This window comes from Diabrotica virgifera, chromosome 1 (assembly GCF_917563875.1).
Source record: "Diabrotica virgifera virgifera chromosome 1, PGI_DIABVI_V3a".
Taxonomy (NCBI): Eukaryota; Metazoa; Arthropoda; class Insecta; order Coleoptera; family Chrysomelidae; genus Diabrotica; species Diabrotica virgifera.
The window spans coordinates 39,749,603-39,771,411 of NC_065443.1; the positions used below are offsets into that span (position 1 = coordinate 39,749,603).

The 21,809-nt window shown below is 37.5% G+C and overlaps 1 protein-coding gene across 1 annotated transcript; it reads left to right on the plus strand.

The window, feature by feature from the left end:
• Positions 1-12,778: 12,778 nt before the first annotated feature.
• On the plus strand, positions 12,779-18,394 carry LOC126890007 (uncharacterized). The gene is made up of 2 exons (XM_050658811.1): positions 12,779-13,417; positions 18,341-18,394. The coding sequence occupies exons 1-2, from the start codon at positions 12,779-12,781 to the stop codon at positions 18,392-18,394; spliced, it is 693 nt and encodes a 230-aa protein (XP_050514768.1).
• Positions 18,395-21,809: the final 3,415 nt, after the last annotated feature.

Sequence of the window (21,809 nt, forward strand, 5' to 3'; positions counted from 1 at the left end):
TGTAAGTATAAAGTCCTGGGTGTACGCATTAAAATCCCTAATGCTTTGAAATGACCTCTACAACTTTTCCTGTGTTTGAAATTCAGAATAATTCTGTGTGCCTACTTTTGTATGAGAAAGATCGCTTTGCTGTAGAAAGCATTATCCAAAAAAATAGATAATCTCACACCCAACTAACAATTGAAGATTTGTAAAATAAGCCATCTTCCTTACTTTCAAGTTCACATCACTCTTTAGAAATTTGAGTAATGACGAAGTTCAATTCTTTTTACTTCATTCCATTTTATATACTTGTCAAACGTAATTCTAAGAAAATCTACGGAGTTCCTTATCTAAAACACATGGTCATCGCAAAATATAACTTCAGCTAAAATTCATTATTGTAATAGTCGTTTCATTTTCTTATTGCGATTTTCCAAACTAAAGTTTCCTACATACTTTCCATATTGCTTATTTCCAACCTTTGCATTCAGATCCTCTAGCACTATCGTGATTTCTCGAGTTTTCGTTATTTTTAGTGCCTCTTCAGTATTTTGATAAAATACTTCAATTTATTTTTCATCTTCATTCGCCGTAGCGTAGGAGCATAAATTTTGTTCAAATTTTGAATAGTTTCTGGTATTGTTACGTATTTTTTATGGGAAATAAGCCAAAATTTTACTAAAAAATGAATTTATTAACGTTTCGAAGCCCAAATCGGGTTTCGTTGTCAAAATACAAAATACTATTAAAATAAACAAACATGTTGTTGCTAAGTAAAAAAATTCTTCTAATAATTTATGTAATCTGACTCATTTATATTGGCAATTTAGACGTATATTATACATTTTAAAGTAGAATACTTTAAAATGATATCGCCAATATTTATGAGTTGCGTTCCTGGGACGACTTTACTAAAAGATAGTTCATTCGATTACATGAAATCAATCCCAACTCAAGAATATCCGTCGCAAAAAAATCATAGCATGTGATCTGCCTTTAAAAAGACAACCAAACGCAACGATGACAGTAAAATTCTCGCGTTAGAGATTCCATAGTAAATCACGAGCGAAAACCAGGAAAAAACTCGTGATACTATCCCGACATCGTAAGTATTTCGTCTTACATTTAATCTACCTTCAAAAAACTAATACCAAATTCTGACTTTAATATGTTTAAATTATAAATAATATTAATATTACATAGATATACAATAAGTAATACTAAAATATAAAATTTGTATTAACTCGATATGTTATTGACTTCTAATCGTGTATATAATATAATATAATAATATAATACTTCTTATTGTATATCTATGTAATATTAATATTATTTATAATTTAAACATATTAAAGTCAGAATTTGGTATTAGTTTTTTGAAGGTAGATTAAATGTAAGACCAAATTCTTACGATGTCGGGATAGTATCACGAGTTTTTTTCCTGGTTTTCCCTCGTGATTTACTATGAAACCTCTAACGCGAGAATTTTACTGTCATCGTTGCATTTGGTTATCTTTTTAAAGACAGATCACATGCTATGATTTTTTTGCGACGGATATTCTTGAGTTGGGATTGATTTCATGTAATCGAATGAACTATCTTTTAGTAAAGTCGTCCCAGGAACGCAACTCATAAATATTGGCGATATAATTTTAAAGTCTTCTACTTTAAAATGTATAATATACGCCTGAATTGCCAATATAAATGAGTCAAATTACATAAATTATTAAAAGAATTTTTTTACTTAGCAACAACATGTTTGTTTATTTTAATAGTATTTTGTATTTTGACAACGAAACCCGATTTGGGCTTCGAAACGTTAATAAATTCATTTTTTAGTAAAATTGTGGCTTATTTCCCATAAAAAATACGTAATTATAAAAATGCCACAAGGAAATAGCTTCAGAACAACTTTCTGGTATTGGTTTACCCTTGCCTTCCAAAGCCTTATACCAGTAATTTTTGGTTCATCCATCTTCGGGTCAGATTTCTCAACCCCAGGACAAGAGGGGGTGCCCTACTACTTACTAACTCATCCATCAGAAGCCGTTGGTCACTAAGGAAAGGTTGCTTAATCTGGCAGTATTAAATACTTTGCTCAGTTGCATCCATCTAAACCTTTATAAGATTATTTCGTTTCGAAATAACAAGACACTTTACAAAAGATTTACAAAGTTCATTGAAACTTTATTTGGTATTATTCTTGTTTATAGTAATAATGATTTTAATGTCATTTCGATATAAACTGCGTCAAAAGTTAGGGAAATGGAATATTATACTCATTTTCATAGTTGATTTTTTCATGAACAGATTAACAGATTCCGCTAATTTTTTTATTATTTTAGATTTTTCTTTAGTATTTACACAGTTGTACAGAGGTTTACTCAAACTACTTTTTTGTACTTAAACCGGGTGGAAGAAAAGGAATGTTTTTCTTCTGTTAAAGAAATGTTTTTCTTCTGTTAGGTTTGTGCCACCCTGTAGTAAAAATGAGGTAAAAATGTTAGTATACATCGAAATCGTATTATAGTCTTATGTTTTGTGAAGATTTTCTTTTTTGAATGTCCTTGATATCTTTAGAAACAAAGAAGATAGGTGGTTTTACTCTTTAAAAGATGTTTTAACTGAAACAAAACTAAATTAGCAATAAAAAATAAAAGTTAACAAAACTTTAAAAATAGAAAGGCACATAAGGTAAACAATTCTTATCACACTTATAAGAGCTATTTGTCGATCAGGTAAGCGGTATGCACAGCGCAATACAAGAGAGACGATATTGTTTAATGGAGACCCTGTGATGTTTTGGGGCAGAATTTCCTTGAGAATAAGTACGGATTTGGTGTCTACTTGGAGACTCTTTAAATAGCAAGAGGTACATTACACATATTTTTTCTTTTAACACTCTGTTCCTTTCATACTAAGTATATTATGTAGAAAATTTTTTCTTCTTAGTGGCATGACAAGACATGGCCTTTTCACGTACCGTATGTCGTCAGTTAAAACACATACTAAAGAATAAAACCGTCTAGTTTCTTTGTTATTAAATATATCAGAGAAATTAAAAATATAAAATATTCGCAAAATATGAGACTACAACATAATATGAATGTATCCCCACCTTTGTGTTTTTCCTCCCTACAAGGCGTCTCAAACTTTTGTTTTGGTTAAAACACATGTTTAACTACAAAAGCGTCTATTTTATTTGTTTTTAAAGATAACGCGGACATTAGAAAAACAAAATGTCCACAAAACATAAGGGTACAGTACGATTCTGATGAATACTCACATTTGCACCTTGTCCTCCCTACAGGGCGTCTCAAACTTAACATAAGAAAATCAGCTTTCTTCCACCCGGTATAGGTACAAAAAAGAAGTTTGAGAAAACTTTTGCACAATTGTGTAAATACTAAAGAAAAATCTATATAGAAATGTAACCATATCACCCTTCATGGATACCAACGCGATACGACTCCCGCCTGGACCACCTGGACGGAAGACGCAGCAAAGACGCAATGAACCCATTAGTTTTTAATTTATTAGTTAGAATGTTATAAAATAGGGAACTAGGAAAAAATGCAAACATTCTTACGTTAGAGTTCAACTTGTAACAGTCAACTTTTAGTTTGAATCATTTAATTATAGTTATTGTATAAGTTCAGTGTAAAATTCAGAAATAAAGCTTTTTTTTAAATAAATACAAGTGAGAAAACATCATTGGCGCTGCGAACAGGATCCCTACACAGAATTGCCGATAATTCCTGGTCAACTTCAGTTGTTTGGTAGCGAGATTCGACGGACCGAGACATGCAGAAGCTGCTTGTATTCCTGTAAGTCTTTTATCCTTTACAATTATCTTTAATTTTACTTGTTTTTATGAGCAACCTTTCTGAGTTAACTGAAACTGAATTAAATATTATCCTCTCTGAATCCCCACGAAATCATCTTCGCGATAGAAGCCCTTTACGTAGACTTCCTATTGTCAAAGAAATTTCTCAGATTCCGAAAGATAAAATGCCTATTTCAAATAGCGATATTTCCAGCCTATGTGCTACCCTCCCTGAATATACCACAGGTTATAATTTATCGACTTTTATTAGATCAGTAGATGCACTTATAGAATTTTTAGCAGGACAAAATCCTAGCGAAGTTCAAGCTTTCATATTAAACGCAAATATCCTTTCTAGAATTAAAGGAGAACCTAGAGATTTTTTGAATTTTTCAAATAAACACATTTGGACCGATGTTCGGCCCGCATTATTAGCTAAATACGGCGACAGGAGATCCGAGGAAATCCTAGTCACACAACTAACTACAACAGTTCAAAAACCACACGAAAATTATGATGATTACTATCAAAGAATTACAACCCATCTAAACGATTTATTGCAACATATTTGTCTGCATAACAATGCGGAAACATTACAATTTAAGTCACCTTATTTTAAGAATTTAGCACTTAAGACATTTTGTACAGGTATAAATAACCCTTGTTGTGAATACCTTTCACATTTTCAAATAGATACACTCGATTCAGCTCTACAAAAATGTATAGCTTACGATAACCATAGGAACCAAGTTTCTTATATGACCTTTTTGAAAAACCAACAAGTGAAATCAAAACCAAATTTTCAACCTAGACCACATAATAACAACACAAACTTTACTCGACAAACTCCTCAAAACACTAACGTAAATTATTCTAACAGGCAAATTCCTCAAAATACTAACACAAATCCACATAGACAAATCCCCCAACAAAATAACGCGAATTTCAATCGAAATACTTTCACGCACAACAACAATAATAGGTTTAACTCAAGACCTACACCCAATCAAAATTTCTATAGAAATCCAACAAATAAATATCAAAACCCGAATCCAATTAGAAAACCACAAACCCCTCAAAACTACCCTAGACCCATGAGCGGTGTAGAAACCATTCAAACAGAAGCTCAACCCATGACAACATCTACTAGATGGACCCAAAATTTTAATGTTGAATCCGAAAATTGTCTTGAACCTTTCGAAAATAATTATAACGAATTAGAATATTTCGACCCCCAAGAGACCGAATATTATGACATTGATAATACCCAAGAGCTCCCCCAAGACGAAAATTTTCACGACACTTTATTAGAAGAACAACCTCCTCCTCAATCGATCTAAATAATATTAAAAATCATCCAAGACTCCCCTTTTTCACATTACCCAAAAGCAGACTAAAAATCCTAATTGATACCGGTGGATCTGATACAATCATCTCACCTAAAGCTTCCAAATTTTTCAATCCCCGTCATATTTACAAAAAAGATTTTACGCTCACATCAATGAAAAAAACGACTAAATATTCCGACAATATCAAAACTCCCCTTTTCAAAGAATTAAATATCCCCGATTTTATCGACGCACGCATCGCTGACTGGAGCAAAGATTTCGACATTCTTTTAGGAAATTACGATTTAGATTCTTTTCAAGCCATTCTAAATTATACCAATAAGACATTAACATTATTACGTTATAATATTGAGATACCATTTCAAACCCTTTCCTTTAAAATACCCGTTGACATAGAACAAGGCGAAGTACTATTTCCCGAGACAACAATTAATAATGAAATCTTCCCAGAATCCATTCACCACGTCACTAACGGATACATTGATAATATCACTCTCGACTATCCAATTCAAATGAAACCCATACACGTAGAAAATTTAAATAACTACGAAATAACTAATAACATACCTTCCAATTTTGACCCCAGTATAATTCGCACAGAACACTTAAACCCAGAGGAAAAAGAAAAAATATTAAAACTATGCCACAAATACAAAGACATATTTTACGACGAAAAAGACAAACTAACATTTACATCCCAAATTAAACATCACATTAGAACTAAAGACGAAAATCCCATTTATTCCCGAAATTTTAGACACCCCAAAGCAATGCAAGAAGAAATTACACGTCAGATAAACAAATTATTAGATAATAATATTATACGTCCAAGTATATCGCCATTCTCTGCATCAGTTTGGATTGTACCAAAGAAAACTGACGCTTCCGGTAAAAAGAAATTTCGCATGGTAATTGATTACAGAAAGTTAAATGAAAATACAATTGAAGACAAATACCCTCTTCTAGCGATGTGAAATTACGTGTAATTTCAGAAATTGTAAGTTACACGTGTAAAATTACCCAAAAATTACAAACCAGATGTAATTTATGTAACTTATGTAATTTATGTTCATTGTATTAAAAAATCAATTGTTTGCATTCATATTGAATATAATAAACACAAAGTAACTACATACTTATGAAATAAAGAAAAGTGGATAAGAAATACATACAAATAATAAAGAAATGAAAACATAGGTTCTTTAGTTTTGTTTTAAGCGGCTTTTATAAATCACAACTTCCTTTTTCGCAGACAACTGGAGACCTTCTTGTTATAAAACGTCGAAGTTTCAATTGTTTGCTCTTCCAATGAGCCTTGTGTAATTTTTTTTATCTCCGGCAAATCCAGAACTGCATCCTGAAATTAAATAGGAAAGTGTAAACATAGAGAGTAAAAATAATGGGTTTATAATATAATATATACAGATCTAACTACCTTGTTTTCGGCATCTGAAGTATCCTTCTCGACTTCCGTTTTTTTTTGGGGTTGTTCTGTGCCTTTACCCTGAAATTGATAATTTTGGAATATAAACAATAAATATGTATGTGTTTACACTAATTTACCGATTTCATTAAGACGTTTTCTAAAATGTTCACTTTGCTTTGTCTCAAAATGCGTGCTGGTCTCTGTTCCCTAGTTTCCATTCTTTGATCAATTTCATCATCGGTCATTGCAAAGTCAGCAAAATTAAAATCATCGTCGGAATTTCCATTTCCTGTTGTATTTGAATGCCATGATGATATTGTCTGAAAACATAAGATTTATAATTTTTTATTCGAAAACGGTGGAATGCATTGGAAAATCGGAAAAGAAGCAAACTGCATATATCACATGCACATATCACATATCTAAAAAATGCCTAAATTTAAAATTACCTCGTCTAATTCTTCCTCTTCGGAAATATGGTTTTCAATTACTTCTATCTCCTTCTGTAAGTTTCTACCTTCTATCGAAACGTTGTTCTGTACAGTCTCTTCTATAGGATATTGACTTTGTATGTGATGTTGTCGTGAACGTTTCAGCAATTTTGAATTATATTGTATATAATTTAAATTTGCTGCCCTTTGAGTTGTTAGGCGATTTCTTCTCTTCGTATGAATGCTGCTCTGGGAGCTAAAGCTTCTCTCTGTTGCCGCAGAAGTGCACGGCATTGTCAATATCCTGACTGCAACTTTGGAGAGGCATGAATGTCCACAAAATCCTTTCCACCATGTAACCAAAGAGACATTATCGAGTATGTTCCATAAAAATGTTTCGCCAAAAAAGTCTGTTTTAGCTAAATAGTTTCCTAAATCCTCAGTAATCTTTGACACTCCTTCATCACCAATCTCTATCGTGGTCGTGGTTGACATAGTAGTAATGTATTTCATCGCTTCAATCCTTTCGGCTGATGATAAATTTGCACCAACAGACCGAGGGTTTAGTAAGTCTGCGGCAAAATGGATCGGTTGAAGGGCGTATTCCTTCCTTGATATAAATTTATCCATCGCTTCTGTTTTTTCGCAATCCGTTAGTTTCACGCATTCTAAATGAGTAGATATGTTACTACCGATTTTCGCGAAAGTTTCACAAACCAAATGAATTGACGAAGAATCTCCTTCAAGACGTGTTATTGCTTCAGTAATTGGCTTAAGCAATTCAACAAGAGCGCTAGAATTTATCCAGAATCCTTCATCAAGTAAATTTGCTTTTGCGCTGCGTATTCTATCTTGAATTGTTTTATCTGGAGATATTGCTAGACGTTGTAGGACGGACTTGCATTTAGTCAGATCTTGAAGACATTTTACATGTGAACCCCATCTTGTTTTTACAGGTAGGCTAAGAGACACTCCACACTTCATCTCATTTCTTATTTCTGTGAATTGAGCTCTCAGTACTTGACACTGGTTAATAGTTTTAACGATATGTATAATATGTGACAAATGTGTCTCTATTGAAGATAATTTCAAAATATCGCTGCACAATAAATGTAATGTGTGCGCTAAACAGCCGTATGATACAAGATGGGGATACATCTCTTCACATTGTCTCACAGCCTTCCTCATATTCTTTGCGTTATCAGTCACAATAGCGAAAAATTTTTTAGGTCCATACTCCTCCAGAACTTCAACCATTAATTTTGTTATATATTCTGCGGTATGCTTCTCTGCTTTTGTTAGTACTGATTTGACAAATAACGGTTCGGGTGTTGTAACAATGAAATTAATTACACTTTCATTTCGCAAGTTGGACCAACCATCGCATTGCAATGATAAATTGTCAGCTTGCTTAATTTTATCATTAACTTGAACTTCAACTCGCTCGTACTCTTCGGTCAGGAGACGATTTGATAACATATATCTCGATGGTAAGGTGTATGAAGGTCTAATTTTTTTAAAAAACAATTTCCAATCTTCATTCTCGGTAATTGAATGTGGTGCTGAACTGGTGTAAATAGCTCTAGCAAGCAAAATATTCAATTCGTTATTTTGTTCGTGTGTCATTCGATCACAAAATGATTGTATTCTGTTGATTTTTGTGCAAACAGGTGTTTCCACATGAATGTTATCAGAAGCAGATGTTGATGCTGTGGAAACCGTTGATGATGTACAAGCAGCATCAGTGTTATCGTTATCCAATTTTGCCGATGTGATCTTTTTCATGGATGTTTCAAATGGAAATTTAGAGTGATTCCCCTTTGACTTTGGAGTTAAAATATTGAATTTAAGTTTTATCATATGCGGCACATAAGTGCATTGTTGAAGATGAGATTTCATTCTTGTAGCATTTTTTGCATGTACACTCTTGCAAAATTTACACCTCACATTTATGGTCTTTTGATTAGAAGAACCCGCAGGTAACACTTCAAAATAAAGCCAGATATCTGTCTTACGTTTCACCATGTTTTATGACCTAAAAAAAATATTCAGGTAGACTTAAACATTAAGAAGGGAAAAAACATTATTTTTCAAAGTATTTGATGGGCACGAGGGCATAAAAAATTGTTAGGCATCCTTAAATAGAAGAAAGATTAAAATTGAATCTGTGTAACAATTTAATGAAATTCGAATAAGCAGAATACTGGATCGGACAACTACATTATTTTGCCCTCAACGTTATCAAAATTTTTTATTTAGTAAGTTATGTCAGTGTAATTCAATTACACATGCTACATGCACAAGTACCCCGTTGCTCCTATCATTCTTATAGTTATTGTACAGTAAACTAATCTAAAAAATCGAATAAAACTTGGTAAACCGAATTCAGAATTAAGTACTGTAGCCACATATAAAATGACGCGCGTTAGATTTAACGTACAGTCGATATGCGATAGGCCCGCCCCTGTGTTTCCCAATCTAAGGTTGCTATGGACATCACCGGCACGTGTTTTGCTGTTTGTAGAAATAATATATTTCTTACCTTATAGTTTCTGTGCTTCCTTATAAATAAATGTAAAGTAACCAACGCTGCGTGAATGAATAGAGAAAGAACAGTCGAAAACTAACTTATACATACACATTACACATACAATAACAGAAATGTAAACATAACCTGCCTGACTCAGACTAAGGAACGACTAACGAGCGACGAGCGTAATAGCACCCACTGGTTCGCGCGCGCCGGCACCGGCGCACCGCACTTACGACAATTGCGCGCGCATAAGTTGCCATAATATATGTAATTTTACCAGTAATTACATAAATTACGGTAATTTATGTAAATTTATCATAAGTTACGTTAAATTTCATAAATTACGTAAATTCCAAAAATTACATAAATTACATTAAGTTACGGGTATCATGTAATATTACCGTAAGTTACGTGTAATTTATGTAACGTAAGTTATGTAATTTTACAACTCACATCACTACCCTCTTCCAAAAATTGACGAAATTCTTGATAACTTAGGTAAAGCCATATATTTCACAACCCTAGATTTAGCCCAAGGATTCCATCAAATAGAAGTCCACCCCGACTCTATAGAAAAAACCGCATTCACAGTACCCCATGGTCATTTCGAATTTCTTCGAATGCCTTTCGGTCTAAAATGTAGTCCAGCAACTTTCCAAAAATTAATGGATAACATCCTACGCCCCTTTCTAAATAAATTTTGTTTCGTCTACATGGATGACGTAATCATATTTTCCAAGTCACTACATGAGCACCTTCTTCACATTTCACAAATTTTCCAAAAATTCCAAGAAACCAATTTAAAAGTCCAACTTGATAAATCCGAATTCTTAACAAAAGAAGTCACCTTCTTAGGCCACGTTGTTACCCCCGAAGGAGTAAAACCAAATCCAGCGAAACTTAAAGCAATAAGAGAATATCCACTTCCCAAAACAGTGAAAGAAATAAAATCCTTCTTAGGTCTAATCGGATATTACAGACGCTTCATCCCAAATTTCGCAAAAATCACTTCTCCCCTAACACGATGCACAAGAAAAAATGCAACTATCGACCCATCCAATTCCAATTATTTAGAAGCTTTTGCTAAATGCAAAGAATTACTTTCAAACTCCCCCGTTCTGCAATACCCTGACTTTACCAAACAATTCACACTAACAACCGATGCTTCTAATGTTGCATTAGGCTCTGTCCTAACTCAAGACGGTCACCCCGTTGCATATCACTCTCGTACTCTAAATTCAGCCGAGCAAAACTATAGCACGACAGAACGTGAATTACTCGCGATCATAGATTCATGCAAACATTTTCGACCTTACCTTTATGGATCCCGATTTATAGTCGAAACAGACCATAATCCCTTAGTATGGATTTACAAAATAAAAGACCCCACATCTCGCTTAGCCAGATGGCGATTAAAATTAGAAGACTACGACTTCGAAGTCAAATATCGCCGAGGTCGTGATAACCAAGTTAGCGACGCTCTATCTAGAATTCAAATAAATGCACTCACCAAATCTTCAGTTATAGCTGAACCACCTAATACCAATGACTTTGACGCAGACGAATTTCTAGAAACATTCGATAACATCCAAAATAATTGCGATGAAACTCAAACACAACATACTTCTTTAGAAGACCCCATTAATGGCATACCCATATCTGAAGAACCTCTAAATTTATCAACCAACCAAATAATAATTATACCTAATAGCGAAAAATACGATGTAAATTACAAGAGAATATTTAAAAAATACAGATATACGGTTAAAGTTACTGAAAATTGGCAAGACTGTCTCGTCGACGCATTTAAAGCTATTTTAAAGCCAAGTCAAAAATTCGGCATAAAAGCTCCGCACGATTTCCAACCTTTTATATGTAATTTCTTTAGAACACATATAGATAACAGTGTTAAAGCAAACTTTTGCGAAAAGCTCTTACAAGACATAGAAACCGAAGACAGACAAATAGAATGTACAAAAACTTACCACATTATGAATCACAACGGTATAATTGAAACTTATAAACATTTAAAACAAAAATTTTATTGGCCCTCAATGCAAACCACGATAGCAAATTTTATTAATAAATGCGACATATGTTTACAAAACAAATACGAACGTCAACCTTACAAACTACCCCAACTAGGCCCACTATTAGGACAAAAACCATTCGATATTTTACATATAGACATCTTACAATGTAACAAATCTTATTTCCTAACATTAGTTGACTCCTTTTCAAAATACGCCCAATGTTACAAACTTCCAGATAAAGCATCCGTATCAATTTTAAGCAAACTTAGACACTACTTTTCACATCATAACCACCCTAAGAAAATTGTATTCGACAGTGGAAAAGAATTCAACTCCTCAGTTATAAAAGAATTCTTAAATCTACATAAGATTGAGACACATACAACCACCGTTAACAACTCTTCTTCTAATTCCCCAGTCGAACGTTTCCACTCTACTTTATTAGAAAAAATTCGCACATTAAAAGCGCAAAACCCACAAAATTCCTTAGACGATACCTTTACGCAAGCTGTCCTTGTGTACAATCAATCTCTTCATAGCTCTACCGGCTATTCACCATTCTCAATCCTCTACGGACCCTATTTAAATGAAATCAACTTTGACTTTGACTTACCTAGAGTCTCTCGGTAGCCGCCGAAGAGACAAGACGTGCAGAGTGCGGACGAGCAGCAGTAGCAGCGCAACAAGTCGAGGAGAGGGAAGTGCTTTGGTGTAACGTACTTCTTAGTACGGCTGTGAATGTAAGCACAGCAACACTAGAGCGCTCGCTCTCGCTAGACGCGAAGACGTGGAAGCAGAGGCAAAAGCCAACCTCTTGGATGTGGTGAAACTCAGGAAGTTTGATTTCATTGAATTTTCTGAGACATTGCAAACAAGGGTTGGAAAGCAGAATAAGCAATAGCGGGCTCGACGTGAGCCCGCTACGGGATACTCTCTGTGCCTCCGTTAGGAATGGGTACAGTTTAAAACACTGTGCCTCGACACTGCAAGGTGTAGTTATTTAGAATACATCTTGCAGCCCCGGCCCCTAAGGTCAGAGAGTTGAGAAAATCAAGAGGATCCCGTACCTAGTTCTGTCTAGGTACGAGAACTACCGCGCTGTTGTGCAGGGAGCCAACCCTGAAGTCGATGTGGTGTCGGGCCAATCGGCTGAAAAAAAGGCTTCTTCTAAAAGTTAGGTTACCGCTCCCAACCAAAGATGACACGAGTCAGATCTCGGTCACCCCCCAGATCCAAGGCGCTTTCCTCGCCAAGATATGCAGACTCTAAAGAGTCCCTCCTGTTACAGCACCCTGAAGAGAGCAGTGATGACCACTCGAGCGACCAGGAAGATGGAAAAGACGGTTTTACGATCCAAAATCGTAGAATAAGAAAAAAGAAAAAGAAGTCAAAAGGCAAGGACTCCACGCAGAACGTCGAGACCACCGAGAACGTCACCGAAGCCACCCAGGAAGTCGAGGATTCCCAGAACATCGAGGCCACCCAGGAAGTTGAGGACATGGACGAAGACGTCCCAGGCGCCGAAGGCGGGGGCACTACCAAACGTCAGCGGGTTGAAGAGGATGCCGCCAGCGAAGACGAGCTGACAAGGGCCAACGAAGAAATCAACCGACTCAGAACCCTGATGAAAGAATTTGCAGCAAACGTTGATGCAAACAACAAAAAATATGAAGAGGTGATCGCACAACAGAAGGCAGAGATCAAAGAGCTGAATACGGAGATTCGACGAATGAGCGAAAAGATGGATGCCAGATTCGACGAGTTGATAGCTCTCCAGAAACAACTCGCAAAGAAACCGGAGAAGAAAAACCCCGAAAAGACGGACAAAAAACCACCAGTAGAGCAGCCTGCCACCAAAAAGATGACCACCGAGCAGACTCGACCACCCAGCCAGAAGGCTACCACCTCGACGAAGGAGGCGTCCACCCAACAGAGGAAAAAGAGAAAGGAAGAGTTTCCACCCCTGGTGACACTAACCGACGAGGAAGACGCCACATGGACGTCCAACCAAGAAAAAGCCATGAAACTAGCTCCCCAGGTACAGCTACCCCTCCCCGAAGAACCAGTGCCATCCACGAGCACAGATAGGGACGCGCTTGCCGCTTCCAGTCAAACTGATACAGTGTCAATGGAAACAAACCAAAACGAAGAAGAAGCCGTGTTACCTGAAAACCAGGTAACACCATACAGAAAACCGCCTGTAATTAAGTTACAGAGTGTCAGCGAGACAGGGGCTATTCTTACCATAGCCCAGGGCAAAGGCATCATCACCACAAACAAAATCTCCAGAAGTGGCAGAGAGACGCTCATCCAGGCTAAAAGCCCGGATGACTACAGAAAGATGACAAGGATAGTGGAGGAATATGCAGAAGCATACGCCGCCAAAGAGAAAAAGAGGCTACAATGGATAGCCTTTCCACTCGACGAAGACAGGAAACCAAAATTAGTGTTACGAGGATTGCCCACGAATACCACCGAGAAGGCAATCCAAGAAGACATGGCAAACCAATATGGAATAACCTGCCACACAGCACGTAACATGTCTACGAGAGTAGGGAAAAGGAGGCCACTACCCATGTTTGTCATGACACTGGATCAGGAAGACGTGGAAAAAGCAAAGCGGGTAACGAACCTGTGCCACATGAAAGTTGTGGTAGAGGACCTACACAAGGCAGCAGGACCGACGCAGTGCTTCAACTGCCAAGGGTACCATCACGCCCAGAACTCGTGTCACAAGGACCCGAGATGTGTGAAGTGCGGCGAAGAACACCACTCAAAGCAGTGCCAGAGAGCCAGAGAAGTCAAGGCAACGTGTGCCAACTGCAATGGAAGCCACCCAGCCAACTACAGAGGATGTCCTAGGTGCCCAACCTGGGGGAGGCCTCCACCACAGAGGTCACAACAGCGACCACCACCAAACCGAAGACAGCAGGCAACCGGGGTATCCTACGCGCAAGCCACGCAGGGAGACCAACCAGCGCAGAACAACACACCGTCCAACCGACCAACCCTCCCAGATGAAGAGTACCTAGTCAGGATGGTCACAAACATCGTGACTAAGGTAGTCCAAGAGGTGATACTCAGCACCAGGCAGGCACAGAATTAATGGCAGAGAGGGGATACTTGAGGATAGGCTCCTGGAACCCGGGCGGCATAACCACAAATCAGAACATACTAGATGAACTCGCCAACAGATACGAGATGGACATCGTAGCAATTCAGGAAACAAAACTGACCAACAACTTCAACCTAAAGTTTCCTGGATACGACGTATATAGGAACGACCTCACTAGAAGATCAGGAGGAACGGCCATCCTCGTAAAGAAGGGTATTAGACACACCAGTTACACTACTCCACCACTGGTCAACATGGAAGCCACAACAATAGAAGTTAACATGAGGCAAGGCGCAATAAGGATTACATCAGCCTACGTAAGACCACAAGACCCTTTAATGGACGATGACCTAGATGCGTTCCTAAACATCGCCGAACCATCGATCATAATAGGAGACCTGAATGCAAGATCCCCCAACTGGAACGACAGAGCTACGAACAGGAATGGACGACTACTAAACAGATACATAGAAAACAACGAAGACACAATGGCAATGGGCCCAGAAGAACCTACCCACTACCCAGGAAACGCACTTCCGACACACATCGACTTAGTTGTAGCCAAAAACCTAGGACTGCAATCAGAATTAATCACGCTGGACGAAGGATCAACTGACCACCACCCCATCCTATTAGAAATCGGAACATGGGAAGAGACAAACCCGCCAAAAAGAACAAAAAAGAAAATAAAGTGGACTAACTACAAAAGGTTAGTAAGTGAAGGAATAAACATAGTGCCAGTAATAAACAATCCAGAAGAAATAGAAGGAAAAGTCCTAGAGTTCGAAAATATCATCCAAGAGGCAATTAGAAACAGCACAACAGAGGAAGATGTCGAGATATTCATGGGAAGGTTCAAAGACATACCACAAGAAACGCAAGAGTTGATAAGGGAAAAAAATAGAGCAAAGAAAACAGCAAAAAGAACAAGAAACAGAGTAGATAAATCCTGGGCAAATATTTTAAATAGGGAGGTCCAAACGGCCCTAAAACTCCACCGTAGCGAAAAATGGGACAACTTTGTACAAGAGATGGAAGAACAAGACTCAAACATGAGAAATGTCTGGAAGCTCCAGAAAATGTTGAGAAGCGACAGGAAACCCATCCCCCCACTACATGGAAGATACGGCATGGTATACACCATAGAAGATAAAGCAGAGGCAATGAGGACTACACTCGAAGATGAATGCAGACTGAACTTCCACCAAGATGAAGACGACGACTTCCTGGAAGAAGTCGAAGAACAAGAAGAAGGACCAGAAGACCCAGAGGACTTCATCCCCCCAACATCACCGGAAGAAATCAATGAACATATCAAAAATAGTTCACCGAGAAAAGCGCCTGGCCTCGACGAAATAACCAACAGAGCCCTAAAATATTTGCCCAGAAAAGCTATAGTGTATTTCACAAATATTATAAACGCAATATTAAGATTCAAGACATTCCCAAACAGATGGAAAGAGGCCCGTGTCATCATGATTCCAAAACCTGGCAAGAATCACACATTCCCACAGAACTACAGGCCAATCAGCTTACTTCCAGCGATCAGCAAGATAGTGGAAAGAGTCATCCTCAGCAGACTGCAAGCGGAAACAACCCGACTAAATATCATCCCAGAGGCTCAATTCGGATTTAGAGCAGAGCACTCCAGCGAACTACAAGTCCTCAGGCTAACCGAGTACATAGCAGCCGGTTTCAATGATAAGCAGTACACTGGAGCAGCGTTCCTGGATGTAAGCAAGGCATTCGACAGAGTCTGGCACAAGGGGCTCCTATTCAAAATGCGGGATTACGGGTACAGCGGAGCGATGACGAGGCTAATCTCGTCGTACTTGGGCGGCCGGAGGTTCAGGATTCGGATAGGACAAGTCCTGTCCGAACTCGGAATCCCGGAGGCTGGAGTACCACAGGGAGCGGTCTTGTCACCCCTGCTGTACACGATATACACCGCAGATGTACCTAGAACACCAGGTACCCTCATGAGCCTCTACGCCGACGATACAGCAATAGCGGCCAAGCATAGAAACGCAGATATAGCAGTGACCAACCTACAAACTGCACTAGAAGAAATTGAAGCATGGTGTATCAAATGGAAGATAGCCATAAATTCAGAGAAAACACAAGCGGTTCTATACAAGAAAGGGAGACAGCAGCCAGAGGAACAATTGAGGGTGCAGAACAGGCCCATCGAGTGGAAAAACGAAGCCAAATACCTAGGAGTCATTATGGATAAAGGATTAACCTTCCAAAAACACGTAGAAGCCACAGTTCAGAAGGCCAACATAGCAAGAGCGAATCTAAGAGGACTCACAGGCAGAAAAAGTAAACTAACACTCAAAACAAGGTTAAGATTGATAAATAGTATAATCCTACCGGTATTAACTTATGCGTCTCTCGCATGGGGACACGTATGTAATACACACAAGAAGAAGATCCAAGCAGTCCATAACAACAGCTTGAGGGAGGCCGTCAGAGTCCCAAGATATGTAGCTGAAAGATTCCTGTTCAGAGAACTCCAACAGGTGAGAGTCACAGAAACCATGACAGACAAGGCAAGGGTCAAATTCGCAGAATTAGAACATCACCCAAATTACATACTGCGAGAGACGCTAAGATACGACGAGTTCCACCGATGGAAGCACAGACGCCCGAAACAACAAATTATAGGATAAACTAAAAGTGATAAGTGATAGTAGTGTGTTCGTAGCTCGAAACAAGTGCCGAAGATAGCGTTACCCACGAAGTCCAAGTACCACGACCACCTCCAAGGTAAGCAAATATTAGAAAATTAGAAGGGCCTTAAGCCCCCAAAAAAATTCATATAAAATAAAAAAAATGGCGAAAGCCCCCAAAAAAATTAAAAAAACCAAAAAACACAAAAAAATTAGAGCATCGAGTCATCGGGCGGGGCCCAGCAGGGCCCAACAGGGCTCAGTGGGGCTCGGCACGATGACTCGGGGCCCAAGCAAGCAATTTTTAGTACCGCGGATAAGTTATTAAGAAGATAAAGGCATAGAGCGCATCACGCTGGGCCTAGTTTTTTGCATTCGATTAGGATACCACAGTGGAATCTTATTACCCAGGGTTCCATTGTGAAGAGCATTTGGCTACGATAGTTGTGCCCCCATCGCGCATCAGCGTGCTATGGGGGGGAAAGGGATGGCCTGGGGCATTGGAGCGAGGTGGGGTGATCCCTGTATAACTCGGGTCAAAACACCTCGCCCCAATGACTTGTTACACCCGAATGTACTCCTTCGAGAGGGTGAACAAATCCCACAGGTCGGGTTAAATCAAATTGCTTGCTTGCTTGCTTTGACTTACCTATTTACGACACTTACAATGAACAACACAAAAACGAATTACTCCCATTCATTGAACACATTTACACAAAAACAAAAGAAAAAAGAGACAAAGCACTAGAAAAAATAAATAAAGACGCAGAAGAAATACCCACAATAACACAAAAAATTTACGCAAAAAAAAAAGAAAATTCAACCCAAATTAGACCCTTTGTACCAGACAATAACTCCCACTTCACAAAATAAAACAAAAATTACTGGTTTAACAACAAAAAATAACAAAACTAGCACACACTTAAAATACGTTAAAAGACAACGAAAACATTACAACAAACCCTTTTTGCAGGATGGCCCTTCAACATCTGCAAGCACTAGTCAAAATCCAAGAGATACCCAATAACGGCTACTATACAGAACCCATAGGCGACTCAAAAATCATAACTCACTATCATAAACACATACTACAAATTGACCTAGACAAACTTGAACAAACATTAACAAACTGCACTAACAACTTCCACAACGTCATACCTAACGTACCTATGATACAACTTCTTAACAACCAATTCACACACCTACTCAAAGAAGCAGAAGATAATTTGCACAAAATTACCCGAAAAAGAATACAAAAACGAGGTCTTTTCAACTTCTTAGGTACAACTATCAAATATATTACTGGAAATCCTGACGACTCAGACTTAGAACTTCTCAAATCTCATCTCGCCGCAATCGAACTTAAACAAAATGAAATTATTAAAAAATATAATAATCAAATCTCTTATGGCGAAACCTTTAATACTAGATTCGACCTACTTCTTAAAAAGCTGAATGATAACAATGTCTTATTGTCAAATGGACTAGATCACCTTTCCAAACAGCTAGCCATAATTAATGAAATATTCGAAATACAAAGTATAAACGAATATATCAAAAAATTAATAAGAACAGTAACAATTTCACAATCCAATATTCCAAATATTGAACTTTTCACTCTACATGAGATATTCCATCTTCAGAATAAATTACTTGAAATTTATTCTCGAGACGCTCTAATACTTAGTGAAGAACATCCCTATGAACTCTTAGAAGCTTCACATTCAGTAGTATGTATAACTCAGACAAAAATGCTTATAATCCTTAAAATTCCTATTCTCCACATCCATTCTTATCCAACTTCCAAAATATATTCAATACCTAACGACGAACAAGCAATGGTAATACCACCTGTGAAATACTACGCAAACAACACATGGTACGAAGATTGCACGCCAAAATCCAACATTATTATTTGCCAAAACAGAGTATATTCAAAATGCCAAATACCAGACGTCCAAAGATGCCTTACTGCACACGTCACCGAAAATTTCATCATAGAGACTGACCACGTCGTTCTGCTAGGATTAGCAAACCCACTCAGAATTGGTGAAACAACTGTCAACCACTCTAGCGTGATTTCCACAAACGAAACGCTATTTATTATGGGACAAAAGATAAACCCACAAACGATTCAAGAACTACAGATGCCCAACATCATACAAATGAAACTTAATCCAAGACATTCACTTATATTGGAAAAATTGCAAATTCCAAAGACCCATCACAGACTTGAGCCCATTGAACTACCAAATCTGCAACCATTGATGACCACTAGCATCAGCCTCACCTTCATAATAATAATTATGGCTGTTCTAGCACTCATCTCATACATTGTAATTCGCAAGAAAAAGAGAATCTACAAGTTGTTATTTGGACCTAGAATGCCACAACACCAAGTAGCAGCTCTACAAGAACTTCTCGAAATTCCGAGGTCGGAATTTAGTCCCAAGGAAGGAGGAGAAATGTAACCATATCACCCTTCATGGATACCAACGCGATACGACTCCCGCCTGGACCACCTGGACGGAAGACGCAGCAAAGACGCAATGAACCCATTAGTTTTTAATTTATTAGTTAGAATGTTATAAAATAGGGAACTAGGAAAAAATGCAAACATTCTTACGTTAGAGTTCAACTTGTAACAGTCAACTTTTAGTTTGAATCATTTAATTATAGTTATTGTATAAGTTCAGTGTAAAATTCAGAAATAAAGCTTTTTTTTAAATAAATACAAGTGAGAAAACATCATTATATATATAATAATTCGGGTTCAAAACGTCCTCCGACGTTGTCCGATGCCTTGTTGCCAATATCTTCTATCATTGAAGTTTTCATCTTCTAATCCTCGTACACTCATTGATCGTCTTACTCCTTGTATCCATGTCGTTCTTGGCCTTCCTCTTTTTCTGTTTTCTGTGGGTATCCATTTCATAATTTTCTTTGGCAGTCTTTCCTCCCCCATTATCTGAACATGTCCGTACCACGTTAATTGTTTCTTCTCAATGCATTCTACAACCGTTTCTTGTAAATTCATTCTTCGCTTTACTTCCTCATTTCTAACCCGGTCCAATCTCGATGTTCTACTTGCTCTTCTTAGGGCGTCCATCTCAGTAGCTTCTAATTTTCGTTTTAGGTGTTCCTTTATTCTCCATGTTTCGGATCCGTATACCAATGTGCTCTTAATCATGGTGTTGTATATTTGCATTTTTCTTTGTTTCCCTATCTCGGTACTCCATAAAACTCCGTTCAATGATTTAATTATCGTTCTTGCTTTATTTATTCTGCTCTTAATTTTTGCATCGTCAGTACCTTCCTTGTTGAAATTAATGCTCAAATACTTATATTTATCACAGCTAGTTATTTTCTGATTATTGTCCAATATCATATCAGTTGAATCCTCACCTAGGCATAAACATTGTGTTTTTTCTACATTTATCTGCAATCCCCATTTTTCGTATTCTTCCTTCAATTTGCGAGTCATATATTCCAAATCTTCTTTATCGTTTGCACATATTACCTGATCGTCTGCAAACTGAAGGGTGTACAGGCAGGTGTTGTCGTCGATTTGGATGCCCATTCCACTGCATTTTCTTTTCCATATTGCAAGGGCTTTGGCGATATAAATCTTAAACAGACTCGGTGATATGCAACATCCTTGTCGTAGACCTTTGTTGACTGTAAACAAATCTGTTATTTTCTTTCCTAATTTTACTGCAGATTTCATGTCACTGTATACATTTTGGACAGCTTTTATGAGAGTAAAGTTAATGTTGGAGTTTTGCAGTACTTCCCATAGTTTCGGTATCGGTATATTGTCATACGCTTTTTGTAAATCTACAAAAACTAGGTCTATCGGCCTATTCCGTTCTAATTTTTTTTCGATGATTTGCTTTAACGAAAATACATTATCCGTACAGGACCTTCCAGCTCTAAACCCGCATTGTTCTTCTTCTTCGTATTCTGAGTATTCTTGTTCAATCAGTTCTCTTAAAATTTTTGTATATACTCTGCTTATTGTATTTGTTACTGATATTCCGCGATAATTGCTACATTTTAGTTTATTGCCCTTTTTATGAATCGATGATATATAAGCTATTTTCCAGTCACTGGGTACATTTTCGCCATTGATGTACTTTGTAAATACATATGCCAGAGATTCGAAAAGTTTTTTAGGTCCATTTTTCAGTAGTTCGGCATTGATTCCACCTGGACCAGGAGATCTTCCATTTTTTAGTTGTTTAATTGCATGTTTATCTACTACAGTGTTTATGTTTATTTCTTCCCCTACAATTTGTGTTTCCGTCTCTGTTGGTTGTGAGTATTCGGGCCTTTGTTCAGTTAATAAGTCCTTATAATGTTGAACCCATTTATCTGTTGGTATTAATTGTAGTTTGTCGTTGCGTGTTTCGTTATTCTTGATCTTGTTCAGAAATTTACAT